The sequence below is a fragment of the Chlamydotis macqueenii genome, chromosome 5 (assembly GCF_036417535.1).
Source record: "Chlamydotis macqueenii isolate bChlMac1 chromosome 5, bChlMac1.mat, whole genome shotgun sequence".
In the NCBI taxonomy this organism is placed as follows: domain Eukaryota; kingdom Metazoa; phylum Chordata; class Aves; order Otidiformes; family Otididae; genus Chlamydotis; species Chlamydotis macqueenii.
In genome coordinates, this window is record NC_141560.1 from 12,573,815 (window position 1) to 12,600,127 (window position 26,313).

At 36.2% G+C, this 26,313-nt stretch overlaps 2 protein-coding genes and 1 long non-coding RNA gene across 8 annotated transcripts in view; 1 reads left to right on the top strand and 2 right to left on the bottom strand.

Annotated features, from left to right (window-relative positions):
• Window positions 1-3,243, bottom strand: part of DYNC1H1 (dynein cytoplasmic 1 heavy chain 1) — a 45,835-nt gene extending 42,592 nt beyond the window's left edge. Inside the window, exons 1-2 of the mRNA XM_086750262.1 lie at window positions 2,943-3,243; window positions 132-219 (exon numbers count right to left, since the gene is read on the bottom strand). Of these exons, the coding sequence (XP_086606388.1) occupies window positions 132-219; window positions 2,943-3,213 (359 nt within the window). The 5' untranslated portion in view covers window positions 3,214-3,243. The remainder of the gene's footprint in view (window positions 1-131; window positions 220-2,942) is intronic.
• On the top strand, window positions 3,192-26,286 carry LOC147600493 (uncharacterized). Of its 3 annotated transcripts, none has more exons than XR_015258836.1 (4): window positions 3,192-3,272; window positions 3,512-3,591; window positions 19,571-19,679; window positions 24,210-24,785. It is a non-coding gene; the product is annotated as an uncharacterized LOC147600493 (long non-coding RNA). The 3 variants fall into 3 exon arrangements; XR_015258835.1 differs by lacking the exon at window positions 3,192-3,272 and adding an exon at window positions 25,262-26,286 and having other exon boundaries at window positions 3,303-3,591; window positions 24,210-24,587; XR_015258834.1 differs by lacking the exon at window positions 3,192-3,272 and having other exon boundaries at window positions 3,321-3,591.
• Window positions 6,910-26,313, bottom strand: part of PPP2R5C (protein phosphatase 2 regulatory subunit B'gamma) — an 85,986-nt gene continuing 66,582 nt past the window's right edge. For all 4 annotated transcript variants that reach the window (XM_086750258.1, XM_086750257.1, XM_086750261.1 and 1 more), the window contains 8 exons: window positions 24,793-24,901; window positions 22,679-22,732; window positions 20,158-20,328; window positions 19,466-19,593; window positions 17,809-17,910; window positions 15,573-15,645; window positions 13,140-13,256; window positions 6,910-9,565 (listed from right to left, as the gene is read on the bottom strand). In XM_086750258.1, the coding sequence (XP_086606384.1) occupies window positions 9,434-9,565; window positions 13,140-13,256; window positions 15,573-15,645; window positions 17,809-17,910; window positions 19,466-19,593; window positions 20,158-20,328; window positions 22,679-22,732; window positions 24,793-24,901 (886 nt within the window). In that variant the 3' untranslated portion in view covers window positions 6,910-9,433. The remainder of the gene's footprint in view (window positions 9,566-13,139; window positions 13,257-15,572; window positions 15,646-17,808; window positions 17,911-19,465; window positions 19,594-20,157; window positions 20,329-22,678; window positions 22,733-24,792; window positions 24,902-26,313) is intronic.

A 26,313-nucleotide genomic window follows, 5' to 3' on the forward strand; every position in this document is an offset into this window, starting at 1 on the left:
CACCTGAATAAAAGCACTGCACGAAGCACTAGGTAAACTGGAGGTAAATTTGTAGGTAAAGCAGGTAAATCTGCTTGTGTAGGTTTTGCATTCATAGGGTAGAAATGTCAAGAACTATTTTACTAACTCACCTGTTTGATTTTATTCCATAGTGAATGTCTGTACTGATACTGTAGGAAATGAACTCTTTTTCTTCTTCTCCTTCATCTCCCACATCCTCTGCAAAAAATATGGTATGTAAGAAATATTTCATTTCTAAGGTATCTGCTACTCACTCTCAACCATCTTCTGTTATGACCAAATTATTTTCTAACCTTTGATTTCTACAGCAACTTAATTAACTAAATTAAGTTAAATTTAGCTTTGCAGTATCCCTCAGATTCAGACTGAGTTCATTGTTTTTCAACATTTTTGGTTGCTACAAAAAACAAAAGCATTACAACAAGCGAATTATAACTCACATTCTGACAGAGAAATCCTTTGCAATACAGAATGTGCATTTATTTGTAGAGATATGCTGCCAGGATAACTACACTTCAGTGAGAACATTAAACAGCTGCTTTCTTCTTTTAAGGGCTGCTTTGTACTTTCAGACTTCTTTGAAAGTGATTTGGAAATTAAGCCTCTGAACCAAAAAATCTCCTGACAAAACAAAAACCCAAGCTGTAGGAAGTTCTCAGGCATTACCACAGCCAATGTATCCCAGATGATGTAATTGCTAAGGATGCGGGCAGTTGTGCTGCAATGCAGTGATTTTGGTGCAGAAGGTTACTCCCTATTGGGGGGACACATTGTGGCTGGACACATTACAGTGAATTCCCATCCTGCTCTGATTTAATTTGGCCCTTCATAGGCAATATAGCCTCGGGGTGTCGCATCTGCAATGCGGAGCACCAGATGCCTGGTCACACAACAACACTGCACTAGACACCACAGAAACCCATACGAAAGCCGTTGGCAGGCTGTGCAGCTGGTGATACCGCATAGCAGTTTTCATTACTGAGAAATACGGCTTCTGTTTTACTGTATTTGCCATCAATAATTTATTTCATACTATCTAGTCTGTGCACAAGTTTCAACAATACTTGTAGTTGTTGAAATACAATAAAACTGCTGTTTTTAATAGTATCAGAGAAAACAAGATCTCCATATGCCACTGTATATTCTGAATCTGCTAAGTTTGAAGATTTGCTGTCAATCAGAAAATCCACTCTCCCCATATAACTACTATTCAATCAGAAAACACTGATGAAAATGCTTTCTGCCCATAGTAAATTAGTATTTAGCTTCTAAAACATGTAATAAGTGACTTAATTTGTTCTTACTCATACATATATAACAGTATCTATGCAACAAGGCTGAAGCTAACTGGTCACCGCTATCTTTCGTTACCTCCTACCCGAACTAAAGATAATCAGCCTCATCAGCCAGACATAAGAGAAATTTAGAAATCATCTGCATAGCCTGTTAACATCCAGTTGATTTTCTTGAAATCTCATCAAACACTGTATCATGAATTAATGAAGACCGTTGTTCTTCTTTTCCCTTCTAGAAAATTCTATCATTATCCCTGCTGAAACAGAAGTCGCAAATTTTGGAAGAGGAAGGAGGAGGATATTTAGCAGAAATACGCATAAGCTAAACAAAACCAGGTTATTTTAAGCAACATCTTAAGTTCACAGTGAATAGACTGCAAGCAATAGACAGCAAGCAGAAGAACCTTCTTCATGTTTCTTTCAGTCTGCAGCAATTGCAGAACATTTATCCAGCATCTTACACTGTGGCTGTTGACATGTTCAATAATGCAATACGAAGTATGATGATATTAAAATCTGATCTACATCTGCAGCGACTGAACCAACAGCACACTAGGAGTAGAGATCCAGAAGTTTAATATTAAAATTCTGCAGGCTCAGACCGGCAGGCATGTGGCCATAAACAGACTGTGGGTCTTACAAAAGCCTGTGTTATTAACAAAGCCTAATTATATTTTATTATTGTTCATTAGGCTGGATTCTGTGACAATAAATGCCTATTTATCAACAGATCTGTTGATAATAAAGTCACTTTTGAAATAAACAGAGACAGCAACGGCAGCATGTAAATAACAAAGATGTTTCTCAAGTCAGACTATCAGCCTAGCTGCAGTATTTGATGCGGTTCCCACAACCGTTTACAAGCAGTATGGCCACCAGGCTTTGCTAACTACACAAAGACACTGCAAGGTCTACATCTTGGTTTACGAACATCGGAGTCTGGCTAATTAACCATGGAATAAAGCTTTTTTCAGGCTGATTCAAGTGGGTTGTTGTTTGTTTTTTTTTTTTTCCCCTTTTCTCCAGGGTTTTGGGTTTTTTTTCAGTTCTGTTTTAGCCCGGTTATTTGCCTGGCCGAGGAGGTCATTTCCCCCACGGACAGGAGCCCGCGGTAGGACGCGCCTACAGCCGACTGACGCGGCTCTTTCTGGGCCTCTCCAAGCAAGGCCGGGCTACGCTGGCAGCACACAAAGCCCCCGCGTCCAGCCCACAGCCCCGCCGCGCATCGGCCCCGAGACCACCGAGCAGCGCCAGCTCCGGCCCCGCACCCGTTCTCTGTTGAACCACGGGGGAGGCCAGGCCCGGCGGAGGCAGCCAGCGCGGGATCCGCCCGCTGATGCGGGCCCCTGCGGCCGCAGCCACCGCCCTCGCCTAACACCCGCGGCGGCAGCGCGCCTCTCCCCGGCCCGACCACCTCCGAGACAGGCCGCACCCGCAGTGCTGGAGGCCAGCGCCTCCCCGACCGTGGCCGGACGTGAGGCGGGAAGTCCCCGCAGCCCCCTCGGCGGGCGGGGGAGCGCGGCGCGCCCCTCCCACCCCGCGGCAGGGCGGCGGCCCGAGGCTGCCAGCGGCGGACGCCGCCGCCATTTTGACAGCGCGGCGGCGGCGGCCCAGCTCTCGCCTCACCTTTGAGGGTGGAGCGCTCCACCAGCACCGTGTGGACCTGCGGGTCGGAGACGAATTTGCGCATATGCTCCACGGCGCCCTTCTCCTCCAGCGCCGCCTCCAGCACCGCCGGGGCTTCGCCGCCATCCTCCAGCAGCAGCGGCACCAGCTTGCGCAGGTGCTTCTGCAGCACCGACACGTCGGCCACGTTCTGCACCGCCGAGCCCGACACCTCCATGCCGCCTTCCTCGCCGCCGGGGCCGCCGCCCCCACCGCCGCCGGAGTCAGACATGCCGAGGCACGGACACCGGCAGCCGCCGCCCTTGCACTGGCCCGCCCGCCGCGCTGGAGGTTGGGAAAGGCAGTCCGCCACGCCCCCGCCGCCGGGCCGAGGGGACGGCTCCCGGCCCCGCCTCCTCCCCGCAGCCGCCCGCAGCGCCCGGGGGCGGGAGGGAAAGGGCGGTGCCTCCCCGGCGATGCGGGAGCCGGAGCACAGGCCAGGCCCTGCAGCCCCGCCCAGGCAGCGGCTGCTTGGCCTCGTCTGCCCCTCCCGTATTTACAAAGTGTTTCATTCGAGTCGTTTCTTCTAGAAGGAGAGAGCAGTCCCTGAGCGGCAAGGGAAAGAACACCATTTAATTCTCAACTGCGCCCAAACTTTCTTATCGAGAAGGTAAATTTTATTTTTGATGAAGAAAAATAGTGGTCGATACTTATCTGAATATTCTATTTACAGAATATAGTTACTGAGATAGGTGAGTGTTGTATTAAACACTATTGCCAAATACGTGTTTGCCTACACCCTGTCATTCAAGGTGGAGGTTGTTTTAAGGTTACATTTAATGCGGGGGGGGGGAAAAAAAGAAAAAAAAAAAAAAAAAAAAAGCTATCTTTTCTAGGCTGTCTGAATTCCAGCAAGGCTACCCCGTATCTAACTGCTTTCCAATGGGGAAATTATCTACATCTTACATCAATGTAGTGTCAGTACAGGCCAAGCATCTAAAAAACACAGGTTAAATTAACATCCTGGCCTTCAGGATGTTCGTTAAAAGGGTGTTGATAATACTTTTAATCAACCTAGATGAGTCTTGAGTGTGACTTGGCATCGCTTAGGTTAGCTCAAGCTACATTTCAAAGTGCTAGCATGCTGATTCTTCCAAAACAGCTGTCATCTGCTGCACAAAAATGTCACAAAATTTTTGTAGCTTATAAAGCAAGATACAGTGTTTCATTATTGTAAAATTGCTGCTAGGAAAAAAATAAGGCAAGTAAGGAAGTAAAGAGAAGAAAGCAGGACAAAGATAGGAAATAAAAATTCAAGTAATTATTTATATACATTACTGCTGAATTGCAGATAATGTAGGGTCAAAAAACCCCATCAAGTCTCATCATACTGTATGTTTTAAAAACAGAAATACTCCATGTGCAACAAGACTTTATAGTATAAAGAGCAAGTCTAGGATTGTGATAGTTAAATGCTAGGCTACTTGCAACTAAAAGCCAGTACAGGTAAGACTCTGTACTCCTTTAATCACTTCAGCATTATCTACCATGCCAAAGGGGGCAGGAGGAAGAAGGGGTAAATTAAAGGAAATCGAAGCAAAGAGAAGATAAACCAGCTTTTTTGCACAAGTTCTCACGTTCAGTTAAAGCCTATGAAGAGAAAAGGCTTTAGCTTGCTCAATCAGGGTGAAAAAATAGTTTGCCTTGATCTACCTCTAGTTAATTCTGAATGTCCTTTTCTTGGATACACAAAGGACCTGGGTGTTCTCACAGGTTTTGCAAGAAGCCATTGAAATCAGGCACCCAAAAGGCAAGATTGCCAATGTGACACATTTCCCCTATAATTTAACTAAAAATAAGTATTTCAGAAAATCAGAATGAGAACTTGAACTTGTCAAGACAAGATTTGCTCCTGGCAGATGCCATAGAACATATGTTGAAAGAAAACCTTTTGCTTAAGTTATAAAAGAAACAACTTTAGCAAAAGGAAAAAAAAAGTAGTTTTTTACTATATTTAATAATTTTTTTTTTTTAGTATTTGAGACCAAAACCAAAGAAAAAAATCCAAACAAGCAACAATCAGAGCAAATAACTTGCTTTTCCATCTCTAATTTTACAGTCAGACTAGTAGAAAAATTACTATGGCAAGGCCTTAATGCTAGCATGAATGTTCTTAGAGTGGTATTCTGCATCACAAAAATGGCTAAAATAGCTTGAGGCAGATTACGTGAATAGACTCTCCCTCTCGTAGCAAAACAGTGGAAGTCCTCTCCCCTCAACACCATAAGGTTGATGCTTATGAAACTTCATGTTTGGTGTGTGCAGTCCTCTGCAGTAGGACTGGGTTCGGAGAAAGCCAGCTGCAGTCATGCAGCTCTTCATGTGAGGAAGGAATAAAGTATTATCTTCTTTAGCTCCACAGTAAGTTCTCCCTTGGGTAATTTTTCATACAAATTTTTTTAACTACATCAAAGTTTTATTTCATAAAGACAGCTCAAGCCAAGTCTTATCCTATAAATTAAACTATAACCCAGGGAGACAGTGATATAGTAATTAGAATGGCATTTCTTAATTAGCTATATGCAGTCTGAGTCTCCACAATCATTATGCACAGTTAAGGACAAGATTCAAGGAGCAGAAGTGCTCCATTTTTAAGTGGATGGTCCATAATGGGATCCAGAACAATACCCTGGATAACTTGGAATCATAGCTATCTCCTGTAAGAACAATTTCCAAGGTATAAAATTGCTTCCGTAAAGCAAACCAACAAATCCCCAAACACAAGCATACTTGTGCCACACAAGCACCTTCCCTTCCACTTCTGAAAAGCCAAACCAAGCAAGCAATGCCAAAAAAGGCTGTTGGTCTAAAGCCTCTGAGCTTAATTCCCTGAAAGGACTGAAGTTCACTTCCTGAACATGCTTAGCAACTCAATAAAGTATTTATATAAAAAAAAATGTCACTACTGGCAGTATTTTAAAACATTGTATTTCAAGAGGTATTTGACCCTAATTTTGTAAAGTGAACAACTGAATGCTTAGTTGTTTCAATATCTACTTTTTGATTAATGATTCAGCTTGGGAGTGCATGCGATGAGTTTACTTCTGAGCTGATAACAACAAGCTATTTCTTTTAGTTCACAGAGGCTTAATTTATAACTCCAATCTGTTACAACTCAAGTCAGTAGTCGGACACTGACTCCAGGCTTACACCCCACCCTAAAACTCGCCACTTATAGAGAGTCAGCTTTGTGTGAATAATTTCCTTAGTTCTTTTGAAGACTTTTATGGATTCCAGAGGGAGACAATTCCTACTGCAGACTTAAGTTTTTTTTTCCTACATCCTTGCCACCTGATATCACCTACCACACTGTGATCCCTAATTTTGTGGCTACTTTGCTTGAAGCGTGTCAATACAGAAGTGTTACAGGGGAAAACACTGAGATGAAAGGTGTGTCTTTTGTATTGACAGGCTGGAGATTTATCAAATTCCTTTCAGTACTGATAGTTGTTCTAAAAGTTAAGTCTGCTTTTTCTACTAAATATCCATAATTCCTGTTTTTTTACTAATGGCCTTTCCATATTTTTTTTCTTTTGAGAAATTATTTTAATTTGTACAGCTGATTCTGCAAACAATGATAATCTGAACACACTCTCAAACACCCTGTGCTAAATTTAGTTTCATAATGAGCAAGTAAAATTCACATGTTCTTTTATTTGTCCATATAATACACCATTTTTTTTTTAAAGTTTTAAAATTAGATAAAAGCATATTAAATGGCAGGTGTATGAAGTTCTTCAGAAACAACGCCAAAACAAAAAATTGAATTACAAAATGTTAAAAAATATGTAGGTACATTTGAACTTAACATTCCACTAACGCATAATGTTACAGATATTGTCTAATGAAAAATAATTGTGCCACTTACCTATTTTTGCTGTTTCTAGGAATTTTTTATTCTGTACATAGGACGATTCTGTACAAAATATGAAGTCTACATTTTTATTAATTATTACCATAAAACAAGGTACAATGTATGTACAATATTAAAATGAAGCCATACTAAAGCCACACTAAAAAGACACTTGTAATATTACTTTTGACATTCCTGATGTACAGGTATAATTTTGGAAAACAGGGGAAGGTGTCAGACACAGAACTTTATGAAGAACAACAATCACCAAAATTCTACTTTAATTTTTCTTTTTATTTTGGATGTATTAGTTTTAGAATGGTTTAGTACAGGGTTATAAGTAGTATATAAATATTGATAATAAACATGCTAAACCATTACTGGTGACAGATTTTGGAATATTGCCTAAGGAACATTCAGTGGCCCAAAACTTCACATACGAATTTATGGTGAACTTTAAGCCTTTAAAAAGACCGTATTTCCCTTTTTGGTGAGTGTTTATCTTCAATAAAGAACAGAAATAAAATCTAGACAATGAAAGATGTTCTTATACATCGAGCATCACACAATCAATCAAACATTGATATACAGGTTTTTTTTTTTCCCCTCCCCTTGGATAACATAAGAATAATTCCTTTCAGCAACCTCTTGCACAAACATACTGAACACCCAAAATCAAAAGGTAACTGATAATCTACCAGCTAAAGATGGAAGTTCAAACAATGGTATATCAAAATACATAGACATTGCTTTACACAATTAAAAAAAGCACCCTTTTTCCCTCAAAAGGAGAAGGCATCTTTAAACTGTTTTAATATAGTTTATCCTAATGGTAAAGCATATTCTTTTTCAAGTTTTACAGGAAATGTTTTCAGACACAGTGGACATTCCACTTAAAGGTCGGGTTGGTCTTTAAGTTTAGTTGTTGTAAGCCAATATTTACCACCCACAATTTTCTTCCAATAGACAATGTAACAAATACTGGAAATTGAATGTTAAATGCAACCAACAAACAGCAGGCACTACATCTGCACAAGGTTACTATGAATGTCTGCTTTGCGCAATTATTATTTTTTTTTTTAATGGATGCAGGAGACGTTATACTTCCTTAAAAAGTAAAACAAAACTATCTTTAAAGAAGCCACGTTTTCATCTCTTTATGCATCAAGACATTAAACATTAAGTTATATAATGTTACTGCCAGAGACAAAAGAAACTAATCACCCATTTAGAATAGCAGAACACATTTCAAACAGCTTGTAAGCAGGATAAGTAAGTCAAAATACTGGCCACCCTGAGAGAAATCAAATATTGAAGACAAAGCACTATATTTTTTAAGAGATTTTCCTCCCGTGCTTTTCCATCTACAACAAAAAGCTCATTACATGCAAGTAATCTTGTGGAATATATAGCAGCATTTGAAGATCATTAGCAACTCAGATGCATTTTCAGTTCACTTGTGAGGTGTATTTGCAGCACATGTGCTCTTTACAACAACAATAAAAAGTATTTTCACGGTAAAATTATGGTCACTATCTCCTCAGCTCCTTAGACTCATCTAAAAAAAAAAAAAAAAAAAGCAGAATGGAATTCAAGGGTCTGTTCTTTTTCTTATTTTAATAAGCTTGTGATTTTGCATTTCCTGAAAGGTTATGTTCATCTTTCAGATAAAAACTGATGCAACTGAAATCACGCATAGTATCTGCCACAGAATATTGAACTCCTAGAGCCCAAGAAAATTGCTGAGTATTAAAAGCTCAGAAAAGGGAGAAAACAGTGAAAGAGTATTTTATTGACTTGAAAAAACTTAAAATGATATTTGATATTCAGTATATTCCCAGTCACAGTAAACAAATTTTCATTTTAGGAAAAATTCTTCTACCAGTTCATATCTGGAATACTGGTGCTGTATTATACACTAAAGACTGGAAAATATGGCTTTAAATATACATAAAGTATTAGGACATGGTATATATAGATATATATCTTTATCCTAAGTAAAGGAGAAATAAATTTACAGAATTCTTAGAAAGGAATGATGATTGAGGATTGTCATGAAAGTTACCAGTTTGTAAGTCATGTTTTATAATACGAAAGAATAACTGTGTATTTTCAAAACTGCTGGTATATTGCAAGACAGCAATAACGTGGAAACAACTGTAAAGTTGAGTAATCCTAGAAAAAGTTTAATACTTAAATTTGAAGTAATTTTCCTTTTGAAAATACACATTTATAATTAGTACCAACCACTGGTCATTCACTTATTTAGACAGAAAGAGTTAATAGAATGCTCTTCTCAAATATGACTACAAAAACTGCCTGTTACCAGCTAGCTGGTACTATGATAACACCTCCAGGAAATTGTGTCCACTTGATTATAGTCAACCCAACATTCTGCATATGGAATTGGGTAATTTACCATTGTTTGAACTACTAATCTTGAGCTGCATACTCTAAGTTATTGCCTACAGAACTGGGTTGAAGAAAGCTTTGACTTTGTGTGTAACTGATTGGTATGGCACAAAAAAGTAAGTTCTACTATAGAACTGAGTCCAGAAAAAAAAACTCTTCCTCCAAAACAATATTTCACTGTAATAGTTTAATGCCCATCATGTGATATTAATTCATCAGCTCTGCAATGTGATTCCAAGGCTTTCATGGTATAGATATCCTGAGGCAGTTCTGACTTGCGTCGCACAAGAGGACGATCTTTTTTCTGATCTTTCTGTGCCTGAAATAAAAATAGAACAAAGCTGGCCAAAAATATTAATTACTAAACAATTACTTCAATATTTCTTGCACATCAGTATGTTCACTTACAGGAACAGAAATAAAAAACATATGGAAAAAAATTTGTACTTTCTCCTCTTTACCCCACCAGCTACCAAGTTTCAAGTCTCAAAACTGTTTTTTTTTGCTAAGAGGAAAAAAATAGAAACAACTAACAAATTCAAGCTATTAGCAATCATGATATTACCGCATGATTATAACTTGATAACGTTTTAAAAAATGCAATCATCATATATCTTCTCACTTATTTTTCATTTTGTATGTCTCTACATGTAAAAAAAAAATATTTTAAGTTTTTTTTTTCTCCATGCTTCTAATTACCTGCACTATTCACATATCTGAAAATGTAAGGTTCTGCTGTCTTATTTTATTGAGGCTCTCAAAAGCAGACAGTATCCCTATCAGAGTATCCTGAAACTACATAGTGGTGTCTTTATATAGTCCCCATGTCTGTCTCACCTGCCCTAATTTGCCTGTTAGATCAATGATGTTTATTCATGTTCCTCTATTTAAAAAGTCCTTATAAAAACTGATTGGCTTTTACTTAGCCATTAATTTATTAGCATGTACAAAAAGTTAGTAAGTCATGGTGGTTATGTTTTATTTATAGCCAAGAGTCTGGTATAGAAAAAAGTTCCCAGTCGACTTTCCTGAGTCATTCCATCATCTCTTCAGTATGAACATTCTGCTACATTGCTAACCTCTGGCATAACCCTTACTTTCACCAAAATGATATAGATCTTTACATAGTTCCTCACTTCTGAAGTTTTATTTAAAAAATAAAGTAAGCTGTCCTTTTGAATTGCCTTTTTTAAAATTGATAACTGTAATACCTCTTGTTTTAGCATCAATTTCTGATAGTACTTAGCAAGGGATACATAACTGTCTTTCCAGTGTCCTCTGAAAAGACTGATGCAAGAAGCTATCTAGCTTGGTTTCTCCAGTACCATAATCCTTTTCCTGCCTGGTCATCCAGACTTACCAATCCTCTTGCAAGCTTTATACTTTTCAGAGATTTCTGCAAGTTTTTCTAATAATAATAATAATTCCTGTTTCAAACAGTTTTATTAGCTCTGCTACGACAGGACCTTTATCTTTGAAATACAGGCTTATAGCCTTCTAATAATCTCATTCACTTCTTGCACAGTTTCTAAGCAAGGAAAAGTAGGAAAGCATGCACTTGGAGAGACGGCTAAAGAATGCTTAAGCAGTTCCAACTCAAGGTTCAGAATTTTATTTAGTTTACGATTTGTTTCTTTTCCATTAGTGTAACTTTTTTACTTTTTAAACCTCCACTCCTTTCTACAGTTAGGGGGAGGTGGAGGAAATCAAGCTCATCCATGGGAATGCAATGTACTCATTTTCTAGCTGGAATGCTCTAAATGAAACTGTATATAGCCCCATCATTATAGCTCTTGAAGTTGAATTCTTTGTAGAAAAGAGTAGAGTCCTTGGTTTTAGTTTGGGCTGCTGTTACTGTTTGCACATTTTATATTGTATAATGCTGCCCCAAATCCCCAAACACTTGGGGACTGGGAACTTTATTCTTAACTGCTTGTGCCAACTATTAGTATATAGTCATACTCTGGCTGCTTTTCTTCTAGAACTCATATTAGCACACATGAGAGGTAGCGGGTATGAATTTTAACTCCCTCTGGCCAGGACAGAAAGTGAACCAAGGTGTCCAATCTTGCAAAAATGGTTATGTGCTAGGAAACAGCATAGTAAAAGATGGACACTACCATCAACACAACTCTAAGATTAAATAGTACCTGATTTTTTCAATAATCTTATATGTAATACCTTTCTCCACTAGAACTGGTTCTAGGCTCCAGAGCTAGTGAAAGGAGGCCCCTCTCCTGATCACATGGGCCTGGCTAAGCTATCCAAGGTCTGAAGAAAGGCAGAGGTTTAGGAACTTTAATGAGCCCAGTGCTCCTCACCAACTAGCTCTAACCAGCATGCCCCGGATAGGCGTGTAATTCAGCCACCAAGATTGACAGGTAATGCATAGGGTTCCACTCAGAAATAAGTGTTTAAAAAACACTGAGCATGTCTTGGAGGCAATCCAGCATTCCTTTTGATTTCAACCTTCATCCAAAATGCAATAGTATAAATAATAAATAAAATATAATCTTGCAGAATAATGACACTGGAATTTTAAGAAAGTAATGTAGGAGGTTAAGTTGGCCATATGTTTATTTTTGTTATATTTCTTGTTTGATACATTGGTTCAAATTACCAGACTTTATCTCTGATCTCAACCAGTTTTTCCGCTGCAGATCATTTCTCTGGTCTTAAACTTTGCTGGACTTAGAGATATTCTGATCTATTCGAAGATGTCCCTGCTCCTTGCAGGGGGGTTGGACTAGATGACCTTTGAAGGTCCCATCCAACCCTAACCATTCTATGATTCTACGATTCTACATTCATATTATTGATATTTCTACCAGACACCTTAGTGATACTGCAGTGGTCCCCGGCACCTCTCCATTTTCCATCAGCCTCAAGTTTATATCTTTAGTTTGAATATCAGGATTCTGGTTCCAATTAGAATCATAGAATAATTTGAGTTGGAAGGGACCTTTAAAGGTCATCCAGTCCAACCCTCCTGCAAGGAGCAGGGACATCTTCAACCAGATCAGGTTGCTCAGAGCCCTGTCCAACCTGGCCGTGAACGTTTCTAGGGATGGGGTATCCACCACCTCTCTAGGAAAACTGTTCCAGTGTTTCACCACCCTCATTGTAATCATTTTTTTTCCTAATACCTAATCTAAATCTACCTCCCTCTATTTTAAAACCATTACCCCTCATCCTATTGCAACAGTCCCTACTGAAGAGTTTCTCCTCATCTTTCCTGTAGGCCCCCTTTAGGTATTGGAAGGCCATCTCCCCTGAGCCTTCTCTTAACTGAAGTTAAATTAAAAATACCTGAAGAGCATTCAGCATTAGCTAAAGATGAGAAGACTGGAATGACCTTGAGAGTTTACCCTACAGTAGATAATGGAACATGACAGATGGTGGACTGAAGACAACCCATGAGTGGGCAAGACAAATGCACACTTTACACATTCTTTCAAAACATAGTAGGTTTACCCCACTAAGCAGGCTCTGAATAACAAACAAAAATGTCATCACTAGAATCTGACTATATTTATGAAAAAAACAAACTGCTATACAGAGAATAGAACATGATGTGGTAGACTTTAGCCTATCCTTAAAACATAATCATTGTTCCCATCATGACACAAAAAGCTATTTCTAAGTGAAAAGAAAATGAAAGTTTCTGTGTAAGAAATGTCAGAAGAGAACACAGAGCAGATTCACGGGCATTAGAAATATATCACCGTATTTCTGGCTGCTACAGTAAAAGAAGCAGCTCTAATTAAGTTTATTACTCTAGAATAAATGGTTACGGGGCTGAAAATGTAACCAAAGTTTATGTCTAGGATAACAGTCACTTAAAAAACAAAATTAATAATTTAGAGTACTTTTTTATCTTCACATGGCTTTACCTGGCAAGCCTCTTCTTTCACTGTCTTTTTCAGTGTCTGCAAATCTTCAATTAAAGGTCCATCTGTTTCCATTGCAACAGGACTGTTCAGCAAACTCGTGTCACTATATGTTGGGTACTAATAAAACGCAAAGTGTTAAAATAATAATTATTAGCAGTAATACCTAAATACTAAAAGTGTATTCGAGCATTTGAGTGCTATGATTAGTTATTTGAGATTAGTTTCAGTATTTTATGCCTCCAGGAATTAAGATAATACATTTTAAAATGGACCTTCAGTACTTTCACTTGGCAGAAGTGTCCTGTTGAAAAATACAGTCAGAATATAAAAAAATACTATTTGATTACCTGAGATTGAATTTTTAAAATATTCCGATTTTGCCAGTATTGAATGTCTACTTTGGCAATAATTTATCTGAAACCTTATTAATACATTGTCTAGTGATTTGTCAACAGTGTAGCAACTCAAACACAATGATTTTGCTTTCTGGCGCAGTTTTGTGTTAGAGGATAAAATACACTGTTAGAAGGCCAAATACGGTTAATATACATCAGATCTGATTTCAAATCAAAATATTAAACTTTTCTGTCTTGAGAAAGTAAAACAGCCATAAAACTATTTTGAGAATTTAAAAAAGCATCTTGTAGAAACACTTGTATAGCATCTAAATTTTACTGTACAGGAATCTCAATATTTTAAATTCTATTTAAATCCAGATGACATGTATGTGGTCTTGAAATTAGAACTCATTTACAGACACACATACACTTCCCCCCTATTTCTCCTCATAAATATTTTAGTATCTGAATGTACCAATAACTTAATGCAGATGCGACAAAACAGAAAAAAACTGACAGCAAAGATTGAACTAATGTAATTATAATGATCTAAAAATCTTAAAAATGTATTCTCGTGTCATGCAGAGTCAGGAACAACTCTCAACAACAAGAATTGTCAGTAATTAGACAAATTAAAAAGTTAATAGAAATTCCAGGAAACGCCTCCCCCTAAAAATCCATTATATAGAGTGCTAAAAGCATTTATATCCTTATATTAATTCAGTTGAGCACTCAGTGTTCAAACAAATAGTTTTTATTTTAAATAGCTTCCAATTATTAGCTCTCTTCAAGTATACTATGGAATATACGGTATATAGGTTGTAATGATCAGTTTCAGAAAATGTACACAGTTACAAAAATTACTTGGGAAGAAAAAGAAATTTACACTGTAGAACTTTCAATTTTACTACTACAAGTCAATCCCTTTATTTAGCCAGACATGCAGCGGTCCATCATTTGTGACAGCAAATGAACATGTATATCAAGTACTCTTCAAGCAAGGCTTTTGTACAGCTTATCTGACTAGAGGAATGTTTTGTCACTGAAATTCAATTGCTGCTTTCTTAGGAATGGCTCTTTTTTGATTAATTTGATCTGTTGTCAACTAACATTGTTTAACAAATTTTATTTGAGCAGTTTAGTAATTATTCCCTGAGAAATGCCACAAGAGGAAAAAACATTTATGAAATTCCTCCTCCTTTGAAAAAACTCACGACTCCATACTTTCTGTTTTAAAATAGCACTGAGATCATAAAGTGTCCCACTTCTGTTTATAGAGATACTCCATCTTCCACCACCTTAAACTCAACTAGATCATGTTGGAAAGATACAGTACAGTAAGTTTCTTGCTGCAGTATAGTAAAATTTTGGCTGCAAAGTAACTGAAACATTTGGGTTTTTTTTTCCCACAGCAGCAATCAGTATGAGTGTAATAAAGGAAAACTGGCAGCATTGTCCAAGAAAATTAAGTAGGGAGACAAAAAAACCCCAACCAAACAAGCCAAAACATTTAATTCTCCCATAATTTCAAAATATAATGAATAATCTAAAGGACCTCTGTTTCCTTATCAACATTTCAAGTAATGGATGTTTTCCTTTTAGTAGGAACCTAACGTGCAGGTTCACCAGAGGACTGGCCCAATGCAGAGAACAAATGCAGCAGACAAGAACATACAATATTACTTTAATCCATTTGACACAGAGGAAAACTGACCAGTCAAAACTCACAGTTTGCAGAAAGATCTCTTTTGTAATATATTGTTTGCAAAACAGCTTTTCAAGAGAAACCAATTATGGCATCTCTGTATTTTCCGTAATTTTGCACAATAACTTTTCAAACAGCAATACAGTATATCTCCTATTATAAGAAAAGGAAAAAGTACTTCATACCATGCTTTTCAGAAACCTTTGTTTAAAAAAAAATTACTTGCACAAGAGAAAGGTTACAAATTTTAAAAGTACTTTTATTGTGTATCTTTCATAATACAATTAGTGAAACTGCTTTATTTCCATGATCAATCAGATCTGTTTCCCCCATTGATATTTAACAAAACTAAAGTATTTAAACATGAACACGTTAATCTTTTCTAAATACCTGGGGATTTGATTTGGCTAGATTTTCTATTTTAACCCATGCTTCTTCCCGTTCCTTCAATTTTAGTTTCTCTCTGGGGGAAAAAAAAAAAAAAATCAGAAGCAAAAATGGCAAAAGAAGCTTAGTGAATCTTGCATGACAACTTGTATATTTCTTAACCATGAAGAAATTAACCAGAAGAATTCAACAGAATAAATTATTTAGCTATGCCTGTTTCAGCCTACTGCCCGAAATATAGTTTACTGTTGATAGGGTAATTTGCATGATATCAACACCCCAGGATCACAAAGCAACATTGAAAGGGAAAACACGTCTATTTTCTCACGAAAGCAACAAATTGGCTGATACCACTTTATCTTTAATAACTGTACATTGTTAAAAGAGTTGAAACTAAACCAGAAAGAAGTACTGATGTATGTTGAAAGTGTGTTTGTGTTTTAACTTTATAATATTTGAATTCTGTATTGAAACCAATAAACTAATATCTGACTATAAAAAAGGTCAGAGATTCTTACTGTCAGCCCAATGGCTTCAGGTAACAGTTTAAAGGAAAAGGCCCAGAGACATTTTGAATTGAGCACTAGCAGAGAAGTAACCAACAAATACACACTCAATTCAAGGCAGTCACAAGCAAAGAGCAATGACATGGGATGCCTTTTTTTTTTTTAATTATAGTAGGAAAAGTTTGTTTCCTTATGCCTAATGTAATTTGAAATGGTAAAATCCAGGGGTCGTCTTTCTGTCTGACAGATAAACAATTTATTGCAGAGACTACAATGAACACTTGTCTTTCCAAAGTGGTAGAGTTTAAAAGGGCTTTTAGCTTAAGAGTGAAAAAAATGCTCTCAGGCTGCAATGCATAGAGCAGATGATCCAAATGTGAAAAAAAAAAACCACCAAAAACAACCAAACCCCAAAAATGACCCACACCCCCAAACTCCAAAACCCAGTTATATTCAAGCACATATGCAATTTGCCTCCAATTCTCAACTAACTTAAGTTTGGGCTGGAGTGGAAGAACTCTTTAACCACCTCCTTCTAGGTTCTTGTGTGATGGGCAATTTTTTTGTTTTGTTTTGTTATGATGTCACTCAACATTCTGCCTGCCTTAGTTCACACACAAAATGCCACCCAAAAAACCCCCAAAGAACAGAGAAGAAAAGCTTGCTTTCCCATTTAAAAGAGATTCTACTTATTTGCTATGAGGGGAGAGAGACTTACATAGTATTTTTCAAAAGCAAATGTTCACGTTCTGTTGTCTATAAACACACACATCTTAAAAATTTGTTACACTAAAAGCTTATTTCTACTTAAATTGTAATAAGGAACTTCAAAACTTCAACAAATCAATCTACATCATTGTTTTAAAGTAAGTGTATAATTGAAGCCACTACTGGAAGGAATCCCTGTTCACTTTGAAATTAATAATAAAATTCAAACCCAGGTATTATCAGTACCCAGTTTCTAACTGTTTCCCCAGCCCCTAAAATGAGAGCCAGACCATTAATACTTTTAACTTCTCAATCTCACTTTAGTAGGCTTTATAATATACTGAATATTCAAAAAATTATGTCTATTTAACAAAACTGGAAATAGAGGAACAGAAGATAAATGACTTCATGATCATAAAGTTATCTGCATTTTTGGGCATAAAATAGAAAAATTCTAGCTTCCAAATCCCTGCTCTGTTCACTGGTCAATGCAAGAGTATACTAAACTCAGTAGGGTTCTTCTGGCAAATAACTTACAAATTCCCTGTACTAAAATAAAGCAATAACTATTTCAGGTAATTTTTAGGAAAACATGCACGTGTGCTCACATACAGTGCAATGCTGAAAAATACTGGAAAAGTGTTTTGGGAAGAACTGAGTGACAACATGAAAGAAAGTAACACTGGGTAAATAAAGCATGCTAAACACAACACAAGATGTAAACTAAACTGTTTAACAGCTCCTACACTAGGCTCCACAATTAGCAATGTCCCTCTCAAAAAGATTAATTTTTAGGAAGATGGTGACCCCCAGCAGTATTAGGCCCAAGACTACATGAAGCATCCTATTCCTAAGAAGATTTTACATTTCGAGTATCACGAGACATTTCACCAAGTCAATTTGAGACTGTTGTACTGTAATCAAATGGGCACACCTTCCCACTACAGACATAGTAGCTTTTCAGAGCTAAAGCACTCTGAACAAATTATTCAAGAACAGACAGACACACCGACATAAAAACTTACTTCAGTTTTTCTGCTTTAAATTGCTGTGTGCAGTCATCGAACAGTTTTTGGTTCATCTCCATGAAGAGTTTCAGAGCATTGTATATCAAGCCATGTATTGTCCTATAAGTAAAACTTCTGGTTGAAACTCAGAGTACTTTAAACTTTGAAATCTATTTTTTTCTGGTCAACAGTAGCCAATAGCCTACATAACTGGAAAATTACATCATTTCAGAATAAGTGGAAACAAAACTAGTCAGTGGAAGTTTCAGTTTACCCTCAAAAGGGCCAATACAAGTACTAAATTACCAACTTTGAATTCAGTTTTCTTACCCTGTAGTACTATTTGTCACGTACACTTTCGATGTTTGAGCTTAGTTTTTAATATTAAAGTGTATAAATACAGGACTAGTTTTGAAATTTAGTAGGTGACACTAATCAGACTAGGGTTATAAGAGAAAATGCAAGATGACATTAAAGATCTTGATACAACTAACTTACTGGCAACTGACAAATTCAAGAAAAAGCAAGTTAGTGATTAAAAGGAGCCTAGAAAAGACACCATTCGTTTCGAAAACTGCCACACTCACTTCAACACAATTATGCCAGGACTCTTTAGAAAAGTGTTAGAAAAGTGAAGTGGAAAACATCAGAAAAATGAAACAAAAATTGCCTGCTTTATGAAGCACTTTTATAGAGTAATTTACAGTTCCAGTCTGTAACCTATTGCTGATCATTAAATCCAAAAAGCAATCAGTTAAATGATTACTTTGTATTCCACATGCGGGTTAAAATTAAGAGTGCAGCTGTACTGGGGAGCATGACTTCTGCTCAGAATAAATGAATGCATGGCCTTGAAAGCCAGAAAAAAAACCAACTGATGGCCATCCACATTTACTACGTACAGTTGCATCGCTGAATCAGAATTTTATTAGAGAGTACATTATTTGTTACTGCTTACATCCAGTGACAGTAACCTATTGCTTTAACATCATTTAATCTTTCATGTCTTTCCCCGTTTAGTGCTAGATTGATTATACATTCTTAGCCAACCCATCAGCAGTCCTCAAATCAGGGCCAGCGATAGACTGTGATACTTTTAGCATCCCAGCAGTTGCACAATAGCTCAAACAAAGAGGCACTTTACAGTGGAACAGCTGCAGAAAGGAGCTGATCAGGACTGTTTTAATGCATTAAGTTCTATGTTATTGTGGGGAAAAAAGTGAAAGTAGTCAATGGAGCAAGAAAAACAAAAAAAAAGAAAAAGAAAAAGGAAAGGAAAAAAATGACCTGATGTACAACATATTCCACTGGAACGCAGAAGAAATGCAAATCACCAAAAAGGTTAAAGATCAGAAATCAAAGTTAGTCTTTAGAAGTATCTGAACTACAGGTTAATGCAAAACTTGCTTCATATTAATAAAAATATGTCATGGATTAGATACACTAAAACTCTGTTTCTTGTTTAATAAAAAAAGAAAAAACGATCTTCCTCAATTCTTAGCATTTCCTAAAAATTTTCACAACAACGTAATTTCGTCCTTATCCAGCAACTTTAACGTCACAGAATAAAGAGCTTAACATACTATTAAAACTAGGAACTCAAAGATCTGAATCACTTTTAAGCCTAAAACTAGACAGTGAAGTAACAGAATTTTATTTGTACAAGTGTTCTTACTTGTTCCAATGCGTCTTTGAATTCCGGTACAAGGATGGAAACATGATGGGTAAAATCTTTGCTGCATTATCACTAATTAAACTCATAATATATTCATTGTTCCAGTAGTACAATGCTCGCTCCGCAACCTAAGATGACATGAAAAAAGGAACACTTCTTCACACAATCTCTTAAAGAGCAAATAATTGAAACATTTGGCAACTATAAGGTAAAGGTAAGAAAAGTTGCAACTTAGATTTTTAGTTTTCTAGTGCAAACGAGAGTCATGGAGTTCATGGAAAGAGAGATGGAAAAACTGCTTCTTCCCTGATAGGGACATGATTCAAACTACGAATCATGAACTGGGAAATTTAAGCAAAGAAATGTTTTCCCAAGGAAAGAATATTTGTAAAACACTACTACAAGCAGTAAAATGCAAACACTATGTACTGGTAGGGTTCAGGTACTTCTCAAAACAGTGAGCTTTTAAGCTTTTATGTTAACCTTAACACTGAAGTGAATCACCCAGTACAAATGCACATACTGCACTCTTGAAAATAAGAAGTAAAGCTAACATTTGTATTCCTAAAATTTGACACAGAAGACTTTTTCCACAATGAAACAAACTAATAATGGTGATTAATAGTAGGTAATACCATTAACAAGTCTGCTTTATAATAATTCTCATTATTTTACATTCATTAAGTACACACCTGAAAGTGTGGACTGGACACACATTTGGCTAGCTGTCTGAAAAGAGGCTCCATAACTTTTACAAATTCAGATGGTTCAATAACATCTAAAATTTCTTCTAGTTCATTTAAAAACATGACTTCTTTTGGACTGTGAGTCTTTGGCCAGTATTTCAGCAGTGCCATTACAACCTGTAGAGACAAAGTAAACATAATCTTCATGACAATTTGACTTTACCTTGCACAAAATTTTATCTCGTTAACAAGTCTGATATTTCAAATAGAACACAAAACTCAGATTTCTTGTGCTGTGTGACAGCAGTGATCAGATATGATTACAGCGTCACAAAAATAACTATTAACAGGTCTAAAAACACTTCTTCAGAAAACAAAGTTATACACTTAAAAGACATGTTCAAAAATAATAATCAGAAGACTACAGAAAGTAACTTGACCTCTAACTTAACATGATCATCAAATCAAAGTGCAAATTTGCTACTATACTATGGAGAAAATTATCTGCCACTTAAGTAATAGCAGCTTTCAATCTCTTTCTTACTTCTTGGAGGTGTACTCCAAAGCTCAAGAAATAAGTTCTATCATTATATTTTAAGAAAAGATTTACTTTCAATACCCAAATTGTCAGGTGACAGACTACAGTAGGCATGTTGCTCTTAAACACTGAGTTTTATTTAAATATCTATATTTTATTTAAATGTCTATATGTCTATAACAATCTTAACTTGATTCATGGTTATTAAATTAATTACCTAACTTGCTAAAGCAGTTTTTGCATAACAAACCATGAACACACATGTGAGTGGGGAGGTGGGGGGAGACAACTAAGGGATCCATAAAAATGTGAAACAAAAGGAAGTCGTCTGCCAGTTGGCTCTTCAGAAAGAGTCCATACCTCTGTGGGAAATGTTTCTGAAGTCTAACTGAAAAATGAACTCTCTCATCTACTGAATATGTAACTGGAAGAATTTAAGTCTGAAAAGTTATACTAGTTTAGCAGTTCAGTTATTTAAAAGTATTTATTAGCAGAGTTATAAATTAGATCACAATTTAGTCAAGAATCTTAAAAAAAATAGAAAAAGTTATATTGAAGGAATAACGATTCTTGTGCTGTTAGCAATTTTTGATTTCAGGAAAATGCGAGTAGACAAAAAAGCTGCTGTTATGAAAATGTGATGATTTTTTTTCCCCAAAGATGTCAGTTGTCAAGCCGAAGTGTAAGATTTTAAAATTTAAGTGGGTTTTTTTTGGTTTGTTTTTACTATAACAACTGTTTTCCATCTGTGGCAATTTGATGCCAAACAATTTTCCTTCAAAGGATATTTAAACCATGTTAAATATTTTAAAATGACTAGCACAGAACTCAGTCTTAGATTTAGATATTTTTTATTAGAAATCAGTACAACATAGAATGTATAAGTTTATAAATGCCTTTTTTTTTTGTGATTGAAGATAAAAAAGTCACATAAAGGCAAAAGTATTACAGTGTCTGAAATTTACACAGATTTTTTAAATAAGATGTCAAAAAGTCTCATATGACAATTATAAGGGGAAACAGAGTTTTATTTCTTAATGATCAGAATTTTTGAAAGGGAACTTAGTACTTCAATGATGCATGTGTCAAGTTTTTAAAGAATGTTGTAATAATGTACTAATTTAGGATCAAAAAGGGAAACAGATTTGGATGCATATTTGTTCAGATTTGTATGAGGAAGTATGTAACATCCTAGCTGGTGTCTGGAAGAAAGCTAAGATTTCAAGGTCTCATACAGCACAAATGACAGAATGTCTGAGATTTGATATCTTAACAAATATTAAAAGCTCCAAGTAGAAGAGAGTTCTTGCTTAGTTGCATGCTTCATTTGTTTCAAGAATCACAGTTTCCACTTTACAATGGAAACTGTTATAATCTAATAATGTGCACTTCTGTTAGTAGCAATCATTTTACTGATTGCTACTTAGTGATTAAATGTATTAGTTTTTACCTACTTAGCGCTGGGTGTAATGACAGAAAACACTACATATTATTGAGGACAATTAAAAGTATTCATCTATGCAATTATGTGCAGCCATATCAAAGTCTGGTTTTGTCTAGAGTCCAAACTCGGTAGGCATGAGCAGGATCTGACTCAAAAGCCTTGCATTAGTAGGTAGCTCTGTGTGCCAGAAATCTGTGTTCCAGTATAACATTAGTCTCTCAACAGAGCACAGTTTAGGCAAGCTAATATCTGACTAAATTGCTTCTGGATAAACCATCTCCTATCCAGTCAGCCAGAACAAAATAAAAAGAATAAACTACAGTCTGCTTGTAAGAGGTATGCTCTTGATGTTTTAATTCATTTAGGACATTCCAAACAACTGCTGAAAAAACTGAATTTGGCAGATCAAAATGGTTAAGTATTTGACTCTTCCTAATAAAAACAATCACATACAAATACTTTGCTCCCAAAACCTCCTTAAATAGTCTACACATGAAAGAGATATTAATATTCCAAAATATATGATAATAGCAAGATAAACTTACTGGTTCTGTAAGTGTGCTGTCCTTTTCCAAAAATTGAACTACACAGTATGCCAGCTACAGTAAAATAAAAAGATTTTTGTTAACATTCACTGTGAAACTGAACACACTTTGAAATCACTAGCATAAGTGCAGAACAGTACTGAATTCAAATAAAAACACAACAGTTTTTTAGTAATTTTACAAAAATTATTTGGCAATTTAATCAATGAAAGTGTAAATATGCTTTACCAATTTTCCCCAACCTTTCCAAGTACGTCATCACCTTTTTGTGGGCTATAATATAGACAAACACACAAAATTATGGTTTTCTTTTTAGACCTAGTACTTTGCATTTCAGCACATTTCCTCTTTTCAAATATAGGATTTAAAAATCACAATCTTGTCCTCTAAAGTGCTTTCCACTCGCTAATATTTTGGTGTCCCAAGCTGATGTAGTAATTACCTAAGATAGTTAAAAATGTGTTGAACAGTTGTAAATCTTAGGCTATTCTATATATGAGAACAATGGCAACTATATATATAATCTCAGTGTAAAGCTGATGCAAGCTGAGGTTGAATTACAGTATTTACCAACTCCGAGAATGAGACTGTGTATCTGTGCTTAAACAGTGAACCAGTACATTCCTTTCACTTGACAGGCCAATAGTACCCGTGAAGGGTAGGATTGCTGCACATCTCATGAACTTTTAAACCTTTCTTCTAATGCCTCTCTGTCTATTTATGGAAGTTCAGCTGATGAGCCCAAGTCCTTTCCTTTTGATCACTGCTACCAAGAATGTCCCTAGGTAATTTGAGGAACATACAAAGATTAAATCTAGTCTTCTCCACTATTCTGAACTAAATTTGAATTGAATATAGAAATTAGCGTTCTTCTGGATTTGACAGCAAATCCTTCTGAATATCTGCCACTATTTCAATGGGAATTTTGGTGGTTTTACTCTGGTGTTTCACAAGCTATCCTCACTTGAAGCAATCCCATTTCATTCAGTAGGACCTATAAGAGAGGCACCCCTATGTTACTATCTTCTTTTTACTGATAGTAATGAGGAATGCAGATCACCTGAAGACCAATCTGTCTCAGGTAGGTAGAAGAAAAGGTGGCTATCACAGACGTCTGCACTAGTTGAGACTATAAGAAAGGTCTGACACTCCAATAGGTTATGTTCATAGTAGTAGAAAAAAAAAAAATTAAGAATCCACTCTAGGCTACTGCTTCACCAGGAACTGATGGGAGCCCCAGTAGGCAAGATCCAAAGCAAATGCTTATATGCATATCTAATTGCTAGAGAATTGTAATTATACAGATGGTGTTCTTAAAAATACAAGTTGTAACTAATTTTATTTGAATAGGACTTCAAACTTGGGAGTACTTGAACTTACATAGAAAATGTAAATGAAAATTTTCAAAAAAAAAAAAACCAAAAAAACCAAACAACCAAAAAACAACTGTGTAACAACCTCTCAGAAAATTTCAACATATCACAATAATGTTGTGTTTTCTCTAACACTGTATGATTTCCTGCTCCTCTAGGAATTCTGAATGGAACCAAAACTCAGCACAGAAGAGATACAGCTGGTTTAAAAGCACACTACAAATCATATGTCCCCTTTTTTCCTGTGTTCTTATAAAAAGAGCTACTGAATTAAATACTGATGTCCCAGTAAATGCCCAAATCCTATCAAAAGATCAACAGTTGTCAGAAACTGAATTAAGCTGAAATTCTCCATGTAGTTTAGAAAAAGATGTTTATAGATGACCATACTTTTCTGCAATTTATGTATGTCTAAACATTACAGACAAGAACAAGATAAAGAAAAAATTACGTGTGTGGATAAACATCAAGAACTCTCACATTAAGCAACTACTTCATCTGCTTCATCTATAAACACTACAGTGCTTTTAAAAAAGGTATTTATACAAACACACACATATTTATACTTCTTTTTCCCCCTCAAGAAGTGAGGATATTATAGGTACATACATGAAATAATTTCGCCAAAGCCACTTAGCAGGGAAATGTTGGAGCCTAGAACAGAATCCACATCAGAATGACTAGACTCTCCTTGACCTCTCTAGGCAAACACTAGTATGAGAAGTGATGAACAAAACTTACCTGTGGATGGTAGACGCTGAGTGATTTCACTTTGTGCAACGGTAACAAAACCTTCAATAGGAATATTTTGTGCTCTTCTTTTAATGGTAAGGCAAATCCATTAATTATGCTGCCATGGAAAGAAATTTTAAAATAATAATTATACAAAATCTGCACTACTGTACAGGATATACCAAACCCCTTTTTTTCATTACATGTTTTTTTTTTGGTTTTTTTTCTTCTCTCCCAGAGAACATGATGCAACAGAAAAATTTACAAGTTAAGCATGCACCAGAAACTATTTACTTTTTGATGCAACTGTCTAAAGTGTATAAATTAATAGAACAGTCAAATCAACCTCTACCAAGTCTTCCACAGGTCCCAAATTATTCTTCCAAGCAACATATATAACTATACCCATACTTCAGATTCCAACTTCTGCTATGAACTATTCACACTCATCAAAGCTTTGATTACATATTTCTCCCAGCTTCTTAATGGAATTAAAGAATGAACCAGAGACTGGATGTAGAAGAGATCAATCCAGGACAGCACACAAATCAAAACATTACTTCTGCTAAAATATTATTACTTCTGCAAGACCCTAGCATATAACCAAACAGCATCTCAATACATGACATCCCACGTAGAGGTGGGTGCAGATGTGGCTCAATAGGTCAATGGCACCTTTATCTAAAAATACAGTAAACAGTGTTTTGTGTTCACTCACTTTGCTAGCATTAACATCACTTAAAACATCCAGAATCCTACTGCCCATTTACTATTTTAAATCCTATTTTATTCATTCTAATGCTTTTGTCTTCACTAATAAGGACAGAAGGCACTCAGGCAAAAGGAATCTGCCTTAAAAAAAAAAGACATGAAAAAATTCAAAGTTACATATAATTAATCTTAGAAATCAGATGATGTCCCAGAATTAAAGCTTGCTAAATAATGCTTGCTCACCATTTCTGTGCATGCTTAAAATAATTTTCCTTATTAATAACTGCACAACTATTTTGAGGATACAAGGTTATTCCCCCTCAAGTCTCTTATTGTATAATATCCAAACCTCATTTCTACATTGACATTTCTATGGTGCTCTTGCCACAACTTCCACATACTCAACAAATATCTATTAACTTCATTTAAAAAAAAAAAGTTCCTCCAAGATATTTTAAGGCTTGTTAACCACAAAGAGGAACAGAATTGTAGGGCAAGTCTGGCCTCAATTGAGTGTGAAGAAATTCTGCAATCCTGTCAAGAGATGATTGTCAGAAAAATTATAGCCACATTAGTAGTTCCTACTGGAAGTGTTAATTTGTCCAGTATTATATAGCACTTAGCAAAGAATGAAATCCAGTACTTAATGAAATTCAATTCTTCTTTACTTCTGACAAGTCAAAACCCAGGAACCCAACTAAAAACTGTTACTCATAAGAAGCTTTATGTCAACAGCATGCTGTGTGAAACTCCTTAACGGACTGGAAGAATAACCAACACAGAACAGTTACAGCTTGGAATCCTCATTTAGCTTCTACA